This window comes from Paramormyrops kingsleyae, chromosome 9 (genome assembly GCF_048594095.1).
Source record: "Paramormyrops kingsleyae isolate MSU_618 chromosome 9, PKINGS_0.4, whole genome shotgun sequence".
Classification (NCBI taxonomy): domain Eukaryota; kingdom Metazoa; phylum Chordata; class Actinopteri; order Osteoglossiformes; family Mormyridae; genus Paramormyrops; species Paramormyrops kingsleyae.
This window is the reverse complement of record NC_132805.1, coordinates 10,905,271-10,922,790: the sequence shown is the minus strand read 5'-3', so window position 1 is coordinate 10,922,790 and position 17,520 is coordinate 10,905,271. Positions and strand designations below refer to the sequence as shown.

Genomic DNA, 17,520 nt, shown 5'->3' with positions numbered 1-17,520 from the left:
CGGCACCGTGCGCCAAACGCCTCCTGCCTCAACTGGGGGAGGGGGGCTCCTTTCCTTTGGTGACGTGCGGCCAAAACAAAAGTTCTCCCTCTTACACACCCCCCCCCCCCCACCCCGGCATGCTGCTCCCCGTTGAAGGAGTCTGCGGAGACAGCTTGCTGATGCACACCGACTGGGGGTGGGGTCCGCTTCGCCGCTAATGGCTATGGAGGCTGGTTTAAGGGCCTGGCCGTGATCATACGCCACCCGACTGCCTGTACAGCTGCTTCAGGGACACCAAACGCTTTCTGTCCCTGCGGGGGGGGGCTGGGTCGGTGCCATGGGGGAGCCACTGAAGGCATGGTCACCCTCCCCCCCCAAAGCGAGCATACAGGCAGTCGGGGTTTCATATGATCCAGGCCCGAGCCCTAACCTTCAAAAACGCCATTAAAAAAAGTACCTTACTGCTCAGTAGCTGAAGTATAGCTAATTGTAGCCTATATGGACAGACACACATCACAACCATTCTTATCCTCTTAATGCTGGAACAGAAATGACAGATGAACTCCAAACTGTATAGGAATGACAGGATATCGACACAGTTTTCACGGTTTTCTTTTAATCTCAACATTATTTACAAACAGTATTTGCCATCTGGAGTAATCTTAAAATATAATCAATACATACTGTACATTGCATTTTTGGTTTTCAAACTTTTGCTGTAATAAAAAAAAAAAAAAAACGTAACCATGACAGGAATCTTGGAACAAAACCTTGAAAACAGAACCAGGAGAATTTAACATGAACGAATTATTTCACAAAGCGCTTTGCAGAAACCTGTGGGCACTGACGTGCGAATAAGCAAAGGCCTTGAAAAGGAGGAGGGGCTACGACCGACAAATTGGACGGACGTTTGGACAAAGCTTGTACACATCACATTCTGTTTTAGTGACGCGGTCTGTTTCCAGAAATGTGGTTTGTTTTCTCATAGGCTCAAATGAAAAATAAATAAATACAGGACACATTGTCACAGAGGTCGAGAGGTAGCTACACTACACACGATTTTGTGGCTAAGATGCAGATAAAACAGTATGAAGACAAAGGGGACTTGGTATAGAGATGCTCAGTAGTGTGATTGTAAGGATGCGGATGAATATTACAGCTATGAATGGTCCTCTCTATAGCACAATGCTACAGATTCCAGATAAAGAATGGATCTAGATCCTCACATCACTAAACAAAGGCACCAGCCTTCTGCTTGCTGGTCTCTGCTGCGTATCTACATCATAATCTTCGTGTGGACTTGCACTCATGGTTCTCCTCAAAGCCCTGCTGAATGTGGAGGTGGCCCTGGGCAACCATTCCTGGAACCTTTGTCAGACCGAACAGCAAAAAAAAAAAAAAACAATAATGATAAAATGCTTGTCTGTCCTGGTTCCTGCAGGAGGATCCGGCAATTCACAGCCCGAATCCCAACTTCGCAGGGGACGGTTGCTGACGTCCAACTTTATTTACACGGCCGCCGATTCCGAATTTGAAACGTTAAACTCGGTATCAGATCTCTTGCCACACTCTTTATTCTACATGGTAAGAGGCCACACTTCTCCTGCTGAAGAACCAAAACCACTGAAGGTGAAGGACATAGCGCATCCAGGCAGCCAATGAAAGAGCGCGGTGGTGAATCACCACCAGTCACATGACGACCATGCTGAAATGGCAGCCCGGCAAAGAAACGAAAGCTGGCAAGGATGGGCATTAGCAGAGAAGTGTATTGCACATCCCAAATGGACGCGGCCTGGATGGCGAGACTTGGCGTGAGAGCAGACCGTGACCAAGGTGCGGTCATGTGACCAAAATGCACGTGCACGTGTGTTGGAAAACAGGAGTGTGCAGTCAGCCATCTTTGTATCATGCGCGATACCTCGACGTGAGAGGGAGTGGGAGGGGTGATGGGGGGCGGGGTGCAGACCCAGTGAAGCAAAAGCGTCAGAATGGGGAAGAGGAGCTGACCACCTGCTTCACGGGGGTAAATAATTTCCCATGCTTCCTTGCATTTGGTCTGAACTGCACTCCATCCTGTGCCATTGATAGCCCGGTTCATCCTTCATGTTACTGGCTCGTCCTCACAAAAGGATGGTCTTCCTCCACAGCTGAGTCCGGAAGGGTGACTTAGGCTGAAACGACGGCCGGAAGCGACGTGGAAGGCGGCCCCATGCCCGACCTGGGCGGGAGTTCACTGTGCCAGGGCTGCATAGTGGTCGGGAAACGCAATCCTGCCAAAGGAGACCTGCTGATCCGTAAAATAGTGACCCACAACCAGCGCCCACTGGTGGTGAACCAGGGGGGGGGGGGAGATCAGCCATGGAGTGAGAAGCAGGGCAGGCGGTCTCCTGGGGGGGGGGTGCAGCCCCTCAATAGGGCCGGAGCCACTCGGTGCCAGGGCTCCCATGTGCCATATCGGCAGGGGGGGTCGAGGGGTTCTCCCAGAAAAGGGCGTCGCTGGGCTTAGGGGGTGTGGGGAAGGACCAGGAGCTGATGTCCAGGGAATCAGAGGACTGCGGGGGTGGGCCCGGAACAGGTGGGGTGGAGCTGAAGACTCCTTTCCAGGTGTACTCGTTAGCCCCCCCCACCGGCGGGGGCCCCGTGGGGGGGCAAGGTCTGCCGGCACTGGAGGGCACTGGGGGGGCACTTGGGGGGCGTGGCATTTGCTTGTTCCTCTCCACGTCATCCAGACACTGTACAGGGATACTGGAGGAGGCTGTGAAGAGAGATACACAAGACAGAGTCATAAAACACAATGAGAGACAGAGACACAAGTGGAAGCAGAGTGGAAAATTAATTTGATAAGGGTGTAACTTTCAACATATTTTGCACTGATTCATACTTGGTGTGAGCATATGTTAGGCCAAAGGTTTTTAAAAAATCTTAGAAATTCTTTAAATCAGTTAAAGAAAATGCAACAAGATGTAACTAATGTTGTGGGTTAACAATCATGAGAGCGACTGAAAAGGATCAAGCACTTAGTTTAGTGTGTCTCTATTTGTGTTTTTGTAATTATTACATTGTGGGGACCTTATTTGTCCTCAATGTGATAAAAACCTGTAACTTTTTACATGGTGGGAACAGTTTTGGTCCACACAAGGATAACCTCCGTTTTTTAAAAATAAAAAATAATAAAAATGCCAAAAGTCTTGTATTTTGGTTGGTTACTTACGGTTAAGGTTGGGACTGGGTAGGGCTTAAGGTTGTCATTGTTGGGATTAGGGTTTTGCACATAGAAATCAATGGAGAGTCCCCATAAAGATATAGATTCTTAATCTGTGCGTGTGTGTGTTTCTGTGGCATATCCACAAGACTCGAAAACGACACATAGCTGTAAGAATTACCAACCCCCATTTTTTGGCGTTTATACTGCTAAACTGAAAAATGTTATTTTTGTGTATTAGCAATTAAATGGTCTGAAATCATTCGATAACCTTCCTGTTTGTAACCGCTGCCGCTGTTGGTGTTGGAGAGGCGGCAGAGCCAGGCTGAGAGGCGAGGCAGCCTTAGGTGGCAGCGTAGGAAAGCGCTGCACACAGATGGAAGCGTCCCAAAAGCATGGGAATTTAATTGGCCTCCTTCGGAGGAGCGCTGAAGTGGCCACCTATGTTACTTCCGTGGCCCGTCCCCCCGAAGGTGACGTGCGGCTCGCTGGCGTGGGGGGAGGGGGGGTGGGGTTAGCCAATCGCATGCCTGAAAGGTCAGCGACAGCCGGAATCTGTGTGGGATTCAGTCCTGAAATTGCCCGAGTGAGAACCCGTCACCTGATCGCCTTGTGACATTAGCCTCGGTCGGCGGTGATTACATCTATTACCTAAAAATGTTAATGATGCTGGCAAATGGCAGGTGGCCAGAAAAAATGTAATCCTGAAATACTAACTAGGGAGAAATGAAATATGCAGCAGCTAATCCATAAATGCAGAAACGTACAGTTTGAACAGAATGTATTCAAATGCACATTGATGCATCCGCAGTTAATGTGACCGCATTAACTCAGCAGCTAAATGGGGAAGTATCTCGATCTGGGTGATTAACCATTTTCTCCATTCTGCCCCCCCCATCATCACTATTTCACACCAACACTGAACGTGAGAGTGCGCCGGGTTCGACAGGCTGCCCCCATCTCCCGTGACTTTGGGGGGGGCTGAGGACCGCCGCCTTAATGCAAATCAATGTGCAGATAGGACCGGGCACGACGGAGCCACGGATCCCGGCGTCTGCGGATCTCGGGGTCAGGAGAAGCCGGGGGCTGATGCGGCTCGTATGATTTATTTAAATTTGCATGTGCGTGATATTTGCCTCTCTTTTTTTTCCCGTTGTTTTAATTTGCACCTCCGTTTGACGGCTGCGCCGAGGGAATGAAAACACAGTCTCCCCCCGGGAGGAGAGGCGATGGCAGGGAGGAAAAAAAAAAATCATTATCCGGAATGTTCTAATCATCTCTCCCGCCACTAAAAATAAATAAGAAAATATATAAATCAAGAAAAATAAGAGAGACTTTACCGTGGCCACCAGCACTGCTGAGGTGGTCTATAAACACTGCAAAAGGGCCAGTCGGACACGCGCCAGCACCCCTAATTACTGTCTCTACTTTAGACCCCCCTTCACACCTTTACTGTTTAACAGCCGTTTTGTAACAGGGGCCGTTTCATGCGCACGGCCGCTGCCCAACTTTAAGGGGGGGGTGGGGGGGGGTCCGATTGGGTGACCAGGGGCGGGGGGGGGAAAGAGGAAGGAGGTTTTGTGGTGATCAGAGAGAAAGGGGAACTCGACAGCGCTTCCTCAGCGAAGGGGAACTGCAGGGCACAAAAAACGACAACAAAAAACGATAATAAAAACTTAATTCACCACCAAACTGAAGCCACAAGTCACATAAAGACAGAGGGGAAAAAGGCAAAAAAAATACACATTTAAAGGACTGAAATATGGGAGCCACTGTCAGAACTGTCAAGGTCGCAGACCACTTAGTGGACGTCAAAGATGCTGATTTACGTGTGCTTCTATGCGTGATTATGTTTGTGTACACGCATGTGTGTGATTATGTAGGTTTACATGCATGTGTGTATGTGATTATGTATATGTACACGTGTGTGCGCGTGATTATGCGCGCACTTGTGTGAGCATGACTTTGTATACACGCGTGTATGTGATTATAGCACACATGGGAGACTGCATACATGCAGGTGTGCAATTGTTAGTGTATACATGTGTACATGCGTGTGCGCTTGATTATGTTTGTGTGCACACACGTGCGTGCATGATTATATTTCTGTACATGCGTGTGGGTGAATGGGGGTGCTAAGACTGGTCAACCTAAAAGACGAGACGTTCCAAGCCTGACCGGGTGTACAGATACAAAGACATTCCGGGGTGGGGGGGGTGAGGGCAACAGCAGGAAGATGGATGGTGAGGTGGACGCCTTCCCACAATGCACCTGGCCAGTGACATCTCACCTCGCCGGCTGGAGTCCTTCAGCCTCCTCAGCGCCTCGGACTGTGCTCTGGTCTCCACGCGCAGGCGGGACATTGCGCCGCGCAGATCAGCGTACGTCTGCAGCAGCGTGCCACCCCTGCCAGGAGAAACCAGGATACGCAACCTGCTCTTAACCATCAAGCCCCCACACAAAGACGCAAATGTGTAAAAAACAAAAAAAAGAGACCCATCAATCCAGCCATGTTCCATACCATGATAATCATTCCCACTAAGTTTAGAAAAGAAGAATAGAACGATGTTGCATTAACCCTGTGACAGTAATGCGGAAAAGGTAATTCAGCTATGAAATTAAGTCAACTAGACCTTGTGTTGAGACACAAACAGAACAGATTCTTCCTTGAGGAATGAAGAAGCAGAAGTATAGAGGAGTGGAGACAGATTATGCTTCCGCATCACAAGAAGCTAATGAGGTGAGGTTCCTGGGAAATGGCGGGATGCCCTTGGATGATCGGCGGCTGCCTATAGGGTTATATTGCCATAGTCAATGAATCAAGGTTCCTGGGAAATGCTGGGAAATGCTGGTACACCACTGGGCAATCAGTGGCTATACATGATTAGCCGACTAGCGGCAGAGGCCTTCGGAGCATTGTGAAAACCGGTGTTGTCAAGGCACACAACTGCCACGACGACTCGGAAGGGCTGCGGCACTTGCCGTGACCTGCCGAACGATTCCTTCGAATTCTAATCCATGGGCCAGAAGTGTTAGACGGACAGAAAGACATCAGTAGTCAAACAATTTAAGTGAATTAAGTGAATGTTCTTAAAATATCTCGGGCGGATCTGGATTTTAACACCGCGGGTATGGTGTCAATCTCTGTGTGGACGGGTAATTAGTAACATCCTAGCGCTTGAGGCGGGAGCTGCACTGGCGCCAAAGGCTCATCACGGTCTGAAGCAGCCGCTCCTTCAAATTTGAGGCAGCGAATCCTCAAGGCAGAGCTGAGGGAGCGTCACCACGACAGCAGCAGGCCGGCGCCTCCTCATGAACAAACGGGCCGACGGACAAACAAGAGAACCGACAAAACCCTCGTGCATGCTTAAGCCCTAGGGATCCGGCGAAGACCTTAGGGTAGGAGGCTTGGGCAAGCGAGGTGACGGACAGAGACCAGCGGGGTGACTGACAGAGACCAGCTGAGGGCAGGTTGCTGCCTTCAACTCACGTAACATCACCGCCTCATTCACCGAAGACAGGACTGCTGCTTCGCTACGGCTCTTTAGCCGCTACCCAACAGAGGATGAGTAACTGAACGAGGCACTAATACATCAGTCATTTCAGAACCTCACTTCTCTGCCTCCGAGGCCCTGTTATCCCACTGAGCTCATGAGGCGTAAGCGACCCGTGTGGAAGGATGAACTCCACGCAGTAAAAGTTTGTTGTGAAGCTAATCACGCTGTAGCTGTAAACTCCACACATGGCACAGGAACACGACGCCGGTCAGTTTTGGCACATTTTATGGTTTCGGAATTCCAGGGCCACCACTCATGAAGGAGGGCTATAGGGTCTTAAAGGGGCATCTTCGCTAATGAGGGTTGTACAATAAACTGGGGCCTTTGACACAGCTGTGCGCAGTACGGACAGGATGCCAGAGAACCTGTGTATTCGCAGGATTACTTTGGTCTCTCCCAAAGGCAGAAAGGGGACCCACACCAATAATCATGCGCACGAACAAAACCATGGACAAATTAAAACCTGCGACCACCGGCCGTCCTGTGCAAAATATGTACAAATGTATTAGTAAAGGAGCAAGTGGTATTCAGATGAACCGCTTTATGTGTGACAGTCCAGTGTGGGAAACAGCGCCTTCTATTGGAAGAACAGGGGTACCACAGCAACAAGAATAGCTATCTTGAGCCACACACTGCTTTTTTCTTAGGAGAGCAGCGCGATTCCTTTACCTGAAACCATCCCCTGCATGTGTGTATGACACGACGAAAAATCCAGGGGAAGCCCCCCCCCCCCTCAGGAGCTTCTGAAAGTCACAGTTACTCAGGCCTTGGTGCAAGTTCCTGCAAAGTGCACGCGCAACAACAACCAAGCATGTTACACCCTTACTTAGCACTGACTGGAAGGAGACTTCCGAACAGTAAAGGGCAAATTCAAAGGAAAACAGGCGGGGTGGCCCAAGGGCTGATGGGCGTGGGGGGGAGGGGGGTGTTTCTGCAGATAGTAACCACCAGCAGCATCTCCCAGAATCGCTTTCGTATTACAGAAGACCCAAGACTGGTGCAGTCCATTTCCACCTTCAATGATTTAGAAATCATGGAGGGAGTGGCTGTTCAGGAACGATAACAAAAATCACCTGGAATTCAAAGATGCTTTTAACGAAATTAGAAACTCTTTCGCTCACCCAAATCGAGCTGCTGATGTCAGATGGTTCACATGTATCATGGCTGAAGGATGTGGTTTTACAAATCTCATTTCGTTAATGTCTTGGTGCCCCCTTGTGGCAGAAGTAACAGCTAACATGCAGAGTGCTTGAAATTAGTGAAACTATGTGTCCACTGAATCAGAGACAAGCTTCAGGTCAAAAGGTTACAAATTTGCATCTAACTGCTCATATTGAAATGAATGACCCTCAGTTCCCATACAAGACTTAGACAAAAAGGTGTAAGATAAAGTTACAATATTGTGTTACGCATCAGTTAATACCCACAGACACAGAAGATCCATCATTGCTAGAGAAGGCCAATGAAAGAGAAGTAATTGACTGGCCCCTAGTGGCCAGCAGGCATCATTACATGCCAAACATGATTTTCCTCTCGCCTTCAGCACATGCACTCGATGGGGGAAGCAGGACAATTATCCCCACTATTAGGCCTTGGGAGAGGTGTTAATTGGGTGTGCATTATCAAGTGAAAAGCCTCTGACAGGAGGATAATTGGAGTGTTGGTGTGATAAAATTCACAGAGTGATCCGTTTGCACGTTGGTATGGGACACGTTTCATAGGAGAGAGGGCCCAGGCTTACAGCGGCCCAGAAAAGGCCATGGAAGGGACTAGAAAAAAAGTCTTTACAAAGTGCTGGTTCTGGACCACCAAGGACCGTTAAGATGCTTGTAAGGTTACGAAACGCTGTGATCAAACGTGCGGCTAGGAAGTTTTGCTGATTCTGACCAATAAATAGCCTGTAACTCATTAATCCATGCAAATAAATTCCTATATACACACAGGTCTATGTAACTGAAGATCAATTTCAATATTTGGAATGTTAGTATTTTTACAAGTTTAATGCATAATTAAAGTTGGCAAGACTGGATGCTATTGGTATCTCATTCCCTGCAGTGTGGCCCAGACTCACTAGATCTGCATCTTATGTTTGCGGTTTCCCCTTGGTTGGTATATAGCCAACCCAGTGCAGTCAGACAGGGCTCAGGACATACCCAGCGCAGAAAGACAGAGCACAGGACATACCCAGCGCAGTCAGACAGGGCTCAGGACATACCCAGCGCAGTCAGACAGGGCTCAGGACATACCCAGCGCAGACAGACAGGGCTCAGGACATACCCAGCGCAGACAGACAGGGCTCAGGACATACCCAGCGCAGACAGACAGGGCTCAGGACATACCCAGCGCAGACAGACAGGGTTCAGGACATACCCAGCGCAGACAGACAGGGCTCAGGACATACCCAGCGCAGACAGACAGGGCTCAGGACACACCCAGCGCAGACAGACAGGGTTCAGGACACACCCAGCGCAGAAAGACAGGGCTCAGGACACACCCAGCGCAGAAAGACAGGGCTCAGGACACACCCAGCGCAGAAAGACAGGGCTCAGGACACACCCAGCGCAGAAAGACAGGGCTCAGGACACACCCAGTGTACACAGACATGCCTCAAGACATATAAAAATTCAAAAACACACAGGGCTCAGGACATACCCAGCGCAGACAGACAGGGCTCAGGACATACCCAGCGCAGACAGAAAGGGCTCAGGACATACCCAGAGCAGACAGAAAGGGCTCAGGACATACCCAGCGCAGACAGACAGGGCTCAGGACACACCCAGCGCAGAAAGACAGGGCTCAGGACACACCCAGCGCAGAAAGACAGGGCTCAGGACCCACCCAGTGTACACAGACATGCCTCAAGACATATAAAAATTCAAAAACACACAGGGCTCAGGACATACCCAGCGCAGACAGACAGGGCTCAGGACATACCCAGCGCAGACAGAAAGGGCTCAGGACATACCCAGAGCAGACAGAAAGGGCTCAGGACATACCCAGCGCAGACAGACAGGGCTCAGGACATACCCAGCGCAGAAAGACAAAGCTCAGGACATACCCAGCGCAGACAGACAGGGTTCAGGACATACCCAGCGCAGAAAGACAGGGCTCAGGACATACCCAGCGCAGACAGACATGGCTCAGGACATACCCAGCGCAGACAGACAGGGCTCAGGACATACCCAGCGCAGACAGACAGGGCTCAGGACATACCCAGCGCAGTCAGACAGGGCTCAGGACATACCCAAAGCAGACAGACAGGGCTCAGGACATACCCAGCGCAGACAGACAGGGCTCAGGACATACCCAGCGCAGACAGACAGGGCTCAGGACATACCCAGTTGGAGACTCCACTTCCTGGTTCTGCTTGGCACCCCTGCTTGGCATTTCAGGAAGCTCCTGAACAGCAATGAAGAAGAACAAGGATGATAAAGGCAGGCAGACTGTAAGGGTCTCACACATGTGCACACACACAGATTAGGTATCTATATTTTTGTATGCATTCTCCATTCGCTTCTATGGGCATAACCCTAACCCTAACAATAACAACCTTAACCTCTACCCAGCCCTAACCTTAACCATAAGTAACCAAACAAAATACAAGACATCTAGCATTTTAAGTTTTCTGACTGCATTCACATATCTTTGTGGGGACCTCAAAAATGGTCCCCACAATGTCAAAATAACAGGTCCTAACAGTGCAATGTATACACTTCTCCTGCACCTCAACTTGAGTGTACATGCATGCGCGCGCGCGAGCACACACACACACACATACACACACACACACACACACACACACACATATATATTCCAGTGTTTCTGCTATATTCATTTATTGCCGCTGCTGCTTCAGAATTTTATGAAATGACATGAAATTGCAATTACACGAGTCTGCAAAAGGCATCAATCTGAAATGAAAGATACAGGGAGTGGAGACACGTGACGACACATATGCATGTATTCAGTCAGATATCTATGATCCATGCACCCGACAGGAGGAGAGAAATGAGAGAAAAAGGCTGACAGGAGAGAAGTAAAAGAAAGGTCGATTTAACTGGCCAACGTTAAGTTAGATAGATTTTACGGTTTAAAAGAACATTCGCAATGTGACGTAATTCTCTATTTATGTTCATGGCCAACTAATTATTATTCTTAATGTATCATGAAATTATGGTCTAGCTAACCTAACGTTAACATTAGCGAACTCGGTGAATCAGAATACCCGTAACATTACTTCAATAAACGTCAGTAAAATAATTGCCAACGATGTTTATACAAGCTACGTAATAAAATATTCCTGACTGCATTTTCAGATGAGTTTGTTCTTCTTCCCCAAGAAGAGAAAGATGCCTAACATGAGGAAGATGGTCAGGTAATGTTACTTTAGCTACGGAGGGAGAGAAATGTTTTCTGCTTTTGCAGTATGCAATGGCAGAGGTAGCATCTGCAGTGTTTACTGGTTGGGTGATCAAATATTTGTGATGTGAGAGAATTACCTAATATTACTTGTTCTCAAATGAACCAAGTATGCACACTACCCAGGTACAACAAAACCCCTTTGGGAGGAAAAAAATCCTAGAGGAAACACTGTAATCCATTTATTTCTATGAGAAAAACCTTAATCCTAACAATGACAATCTTCATCCTTACCCAGCCATAACTTTAACCATAAGTAACCAAAAACAATAACAGACTTTTGGCATTTGGTTCATTTTGTGGGGACCTGAAAAATAACAGGTTTTACCACATTGCGGACATACATTCACGCACACACATGCGCACACACACAGACTCACAAAGATACAGAGACACAGACAGACAGACACAGACAGAGTGACATAGACACAGACAGAGTGATATAGACACAGACATAGACAGAGACAGAGTGACAGAGACAGAGTGACAGAGACAGAGTGACACAGACAGAGTGACACAGACAGAGTGACACAGACAGAGTGACAGAGACAGAGTGACAGAGACAGAGAGAGAGACAGGCAGAGGTCCCACCTGGCATTTCTCCTGGAGGTTCTGACACTGCAGTCTCAGCCTCTCCAGTTCCTGCTGCAGGGTCTGGATCTGCAGCTCGCTGTTCACCGTGCCCATGTGGGAAGCACTCAGACTCCGCATCACTGAAGGAGACCGGGCAAATACACTGCCATTAGTCTGGTGGTCAGCACATACATAAACTCACATACACACACACAGGTCGCACCTTGACTGGTCTCCATCTCCGTCCTGAGCTGCAGCAGCTCCAGCTCCCGGGCCTGCAGTTGATCCGTCAGGAGCCTCTCTGACTCACTCTTCTCCTGTTTCTGAAGTGTGTGTGTGGGGGGGGGGGGCTTACATGTTAGTTTCAGCATCTCCCTCCAACCAAGACATAGGGGGGAATGGCTCAGAGAGGACACGCATTCAGACTGGGGAGGACATAAAAGCTGAGGAGGCCGGCGTCCTGCTGAAGACAGAGACACGCACTGGAGCACGACGAAGACGCTCTGCTCAGAAATGGCTGGGGGAGGGGGCGCCCCGCTTTTTAAGCCTCGACGCACAGCCGGGTCTGGTCTTTGTGTCAGGGTCTCCTGCCCCCTCCCTTCAAAGGCTATGGGCAGAAGATCTATGGCAGAATCTTCAAATCTGGACCTCGATTCCAAATCCAGGCCTTGTTTTCAGTTCTCCCAGGCAGTTACTTTAATAATTACTGATTCTGATTGGTCAGAGGCTTCACACCTGGCTCACGGGTAAAGGAAGGCTGGAAAACCAGCAGGGATCGGACCTCGAGGACCGTGATTTGAATAATAGGGGTCTATAGGACCCCCTTCAGTTAAGGGTTGAAATTAGTGTATCACAAGCACAAATCGCCGAATGGAAATTTGAAAATTAGGGATAGTGAGGAGGAGGGTGCATGGCGGCTAAGCGGCCAGCACTGGTGACTGATAGCTCCAGGGTCGGGGGTTTGAATGCTGCCTCCGCTGTGCGTGTACTGCCCGCCCGAGACCTACCCGTGACAAACAAACGAGAGCTGCATGGATGGAAACGCAACAGGCCTGCCTTCCAAGACTGGCAGCAATATAAATAGCCATTTTGCTTGTGGATGACACCATGCGACTGCATGAACTAGCAAAATGCCCCAAAAATATTCAAAGAGTCCCCAGAAGTGTAATGCTGCCGTGCCACTAAGCGAGACCCCGCAAGCCGTATATTCCAAGCCATACCCCCCCCCCCCCCCCCGGTAACATCATACCAGCTTGTTGAGCTCCATCTGCAGGTCCTTCTTCTGGATGTAGATGCCCCGATATGCGCTGTAGGCCTTGTTGACGTACCGCTGACCATCTGTAGCGGCCTCCTCTGGTTTGTACAGCTGTGCAGTAACAAAGTAGGACACATGGGGGTGACGTTTTCTCAGTAAGAGTCAGAGGCGCAAACGTCATAAAAAACTGCAGCCTATTAAAGAGCTTTCAAAGCTTTTAAAACAAGGAATCCATATGCAGCACACCCTCAGTTTTATGGGTTGCAGATTTAATGGTCGACTTCTTCAGTCCTGATCCGGACGTAGTGCTTATATAACTCAAAGACTGTTTTGTTGCAATTTCAATTTCTGTTTTGTCACCAGATTGTTTTTAAATACAGGAAAAAAAAGGAAAAGCACCAACTTGAGTGTAAAACAAAAGAATTAAGTGAAAATTAGAATCGGGAGGATCTGTAGCGTGCCTTGTGTGAAGACTGTCAGATGTCGTCAAAGTAAAAGGTAAATTTATTTTAAATATGCGTTTTAATTTGATGTGGATGCCAAAAATCAGCAAAGAAAACATGAAAATGGCACTTCCGAGCTCTCAGAGAGGTTACTGATAGGAAACGTCCATAACACAGATGAAACTGGATGTTTTGTGAGCTGAACAAAACCCGTGTTGCTCCGAGCTGGAAACTCCTCGGAAAATGGAGCCTCGACAGCAGTGACATTAAATATGGGAACAGTTCAGACTGTGTAATGTTCATTTGTGTCTCGTTACAAGAGGGTACATACTTCATTATCATTAAGGCATGATTTGTAATATGTATTTTGAGCTTAAATTCCTGGCAGCATCACATATTTCTAAAGAGAAATAAGAGAGCATCACAACACAGGGAAGAGCCAGTTTGTAGAAACATTTACACTGAGTACACGGGGCAGCAAAGATAATTCAAAGCAAACTGGAATTGTTGTCAATTTTAAATAATTGGTTACCAATGACAGGCCTTGGTGAATTCTTATGAACACTGTACAGCAATGCTTTCATAAAAGCAGAGAAACATGTCACCAAGCATGATGGACAGGACATGCGAGCAGTGAAGGCTAGCCCCGGAACATTCCTGCAGATGTGGGCGCTCAGCACCTTGTCCTCCAGCTGTCTGACGCGCCTCCGCAGTAACGCGTTCTCCTGTTCCGCGTCCCTCAGCCGGGTCTTGATGTCCTCGTAGGCGGTGACCAGGGCGAAGTGCGAGGCCAGTGACTCGTCCCCGGGGCACCCCGACACTGGGCTCTCTATTGGCGGGCATGCCGTCTCGTGCTTCAGGATGCAGATATCGTCTTCCATGGTTGCCGGATCCATGGCCAGCCCTGGGGGACGAAGGTCAAAAGTCAAAGGTCAAAGGTCGACCATGCAACCAGGAAACCATATTTCTTGGTTATTTTCCTGAATTTGCTCATAAACACACATCCAGTACAGAGTCACGGAGAACCAGAGCTCAATGCCAGGAAGTGTAGCGCATGTGGAATACCCTGGATGCAAGACACACAGTCGGCAATACAAGGGAAGAAAATGCACACACACATGCACACATATACACGCACACAGGGAGGAGGATCAAAGCCCAGAACAGCAGGTATTAGACCTCAGGGCTAAGAAATGAGACCCTGACGCACTCAGAGTAGTCTACTGGTACTGGTATAAGTTCCAAACTGCATAACTCTTTGGAAAACTTGTGAGATGTTAGATCAAAATGCGAGTTATTTTTTTCAGGATTAATACAGCTGATGGGCAACTCTGACTCAGCCTTGGGGGGGGTGAGAGACAAGCCCCGCAGACATGCTGCACCTCGCAGACGTGGCTGCGCACTGCGACATCAGATGGGCAACAGAAAAACTGCTCGGCTGTCTAAAACTGCGCAGACGGCAGTTTGGGAGAGACGCAAGGTCTATATTCCACTTTGGTGACACTGGGGCAACTGAAAGGCCAGAGTGAATTTGGGAAGGGCCTAGATTCTCTGGCCAATGGCTCCCGTCCTCCTGCATGGAATTAATATCGTTTATAGAGAGCCTCTGGGAATGCAGCAGTACCTATTTGCAAACCGATGCACTTGACAAAATAAACCACCCCCCAGGAAATGCACAGGCTGACTGCACAGCACTCCATAAGTTTCATGGGGATCTCTGTGACCCTCCCCACCCCACCCCAAACTTTTCACGAGAAGCTGTTTTCCATCCCGCAAATCCTCCATCACCACCACGTGGAGGCATGACCAGACCTTCCAGGAAAGTCCTTGAAGCCTGTCGGATCGATGGGCTTCTGGGGTAGAGCCATTTCCCAGCATGCACTGGCATGGCTTTTCATTTTGCCCCCCCACAGCCAAAGAACTTCTCCCCCAATAAAAAAGCACTACAATAAGGGCACGCCCTACCCTGCGAAAGCATTCGACCAATCATCATCAGGAATAATAGTCAGACTCATCTGTCATTCATCTTCCATTACAGTTTTAGAATTCCATCAGTGTGTGATTTGTAATATCTGCCTGACAGCTGGCACCTAAACTAGCTCTGGAATTAATTTCAATGCACCTTTACCTTACAATAGCACTGACTTTCACCTTCCTTGTGGGCTACAGTAAGGACTGTATTTTTCACCATCAAACAGGCGATGAAAGTCAAGCAAAGTCCCTGGATCTTGTTTTGTGTTACATATTTCTGGACATCTGACAGACTGTTTTTAAACTGTTAATTTCTTGCTTAAAGTAAAGTTCAGTGGAAAAATCACACTATGTAGAATACAATAGGTGCCATTATACCAAAGTACCGTAAGTTCCAGTAAACACTTCATTAAGTTACATCTTTGTTTTCAAAGTAGTTAAGACATTACCAGGGAGGAAATACCCATTAGCTCTATTATGGGAAAAACATCCTTTACTTTTCCCTGTAGCTTAACTGGCTTTCAAATCAATGGCACTAAGAACTGAACTGAAAGAGGCACATCAAAGCTCCTGAGAGTTTCATTCCAGTCACCAGTGCCCCACCTGCAGAAGACAAAATTACCATTCATTTAAATTACATAATTTTGTTTGGCTATTGTCTCAGCTGATTGGCATTTCAACATTGTCACCCATAAAACCAAATACCATATATACATATATATTCAATTCAATTTACATGAATTATTCAGCAATAATTCCAAATTATCTGCGAATAGTGGCCCTTCTTCTCTCAGAAAGGTTGGCTGCAAACAAAAGCCTTGATATTTCAATACATTTTAAAATATACTTTAAACAGTAGCCTATGGCAACCATTTAGAAATAAACTATAACAACATTTGAGAGACACTAACAGTTCATTTTCCCTGTCTATAAACGTGGTAGGTTCTATAAACAAAAAGCACAACGAATACTTATTAAAAGTATTGTATTGCTAGATACGCTTAATCAAAACCCTTAAGGCATACATGGGTTTAGACGATAAATGGTATAAACTGGAACTTTGAACCTTTAGATGGGTCCTCCAGCACGATCAGCAGTGTCAGCGTGCCAGATCCGATATCCTTTCACACTGACAGTTTGCTTGATCCATATGCAGCACATTTACTGCACTCAAGGGCGTAACAGCGCATGTTTTGTGGCTTTACAACCCTTTCCAGCCGTGCGATCAGCTGGCTGGTGTGTGATATACATTATATAGATGTACAGCGCTTTACCGGAGTTTGAGCTATATAGTAGCTCCACCACAACCAGCAGCATTTCACTCCAAAGACCAGGAGTCACGATGCATGCAAAGGGATCACACAGGTACCTTTTCAAGTCATCCTGTGACAATGACCCACTAGCCATGCATGACACGGTGCTCTCTGAGCCCTTTCCTGACCTGGAAGTTGCTAGCTAGCCGGTCAACTCTAAGACGAAAACGAAAGGTAAAGTGCACAAACCGGGTACTGGAGTAGACGCAAACAAAGAAACACCATTATTATTATTATTATTATATATATATATATAGCGCGCGCACACACACACACACACACACACCCACCCACACCAAACGACAGCCTTAATAACGTGATGTGAAATCAGCTGGCAGAATAACCCCAAACAAAAAAAGACAGAAAATAGCTGGTCCGCCAGTATGCCCATCAAAGAACTTCAGATGACAACTAAAATAGGAATGATCACGGACTGACCGTGGAATGACACGGCATATCCTTATTTGAGAAATGCAACAAAATCGGCTGTATATCTCATACATAACAACAGATCCAACCATTTGAATCTGTATAAATGATTCCGTTTGACTTCCTGGCTGTCTAGTTTGTCAACTTTGACACTTTTGGTTACTCAGCCAGCTAGCCACTTACCAGTCGCTGAAAATACAACTTTTCTAAAAAAGGAAGTTATTAGAAATAGGGAAATAACATCGGGACAGGTCACGTTTTCATAATAAGACTATAAAAATGCGATCCCCCCTCGACTCGATCGCTTCCGACCACCATCGGTCTAAAAAACACTGAAGATGAGGCACGGGACCGGAAACGGCTCATCCGGCCGGGA

General features: G+C 47.8%; 1 protein-coding gene across 1 annotated transcript; it reads right to left on the bottom strand.

Annotated features, from left to right (window-relative positions):
* Positions 1-578: 578 nt before the first annotated feature.
* On the bottom strand, positions 579-17,490 carry azi2 (5-azacytidine induced 2). The gene is made up of 8 exons (XM_072716315.1): positions 17,328-17,490; positions 14,112-14,335; positions 12,983-13,099; positions 11,957-12,056; positions 11,752-11,873; positions 10,079-10,140; positions 5,475-5,590; positions 579-2,737 (listed from the first exon to the last, which is right to left on the bottom strand). Exons 2-8 carry the CDS (start codon positions 14,325-14,327, stop codon positions 2,391-2,393), a joined length of 1,080 nt encoding a protein of 359 aa, XP_072572416.1. The 5' UTR covers positions 14,328-14,335; positions 17,328-17,490; the 3' UTR covers positions 579-2,390.
* Between the last annotated feature and the right edge of the window lie 30 nt (positions 17,491-17,520).

Coding starts and splice junctions, on each gene's coding strand:
- azi2 (XM_072716315.1), bottom strand. CDS start 14,327: ATGGATCCGGCAACCATGGAAGACGATATCTGCATCCTGAAGCACGAG. Junction 11,874..11,956: donor GGAGATGGAGACCAGTCAAG/GTGCGACCTGTG, acceptor GGTCTCCTTCAG/TGATGCGGAGTCTGAGTGCT. Junction 2,738..5,474: donor GAAGGACTCCAGCCGGCGAG/GTGAGATGTCAC, acceptor CTCTCTTCACAG/CCTCCTCCAGTATCCCTGTA.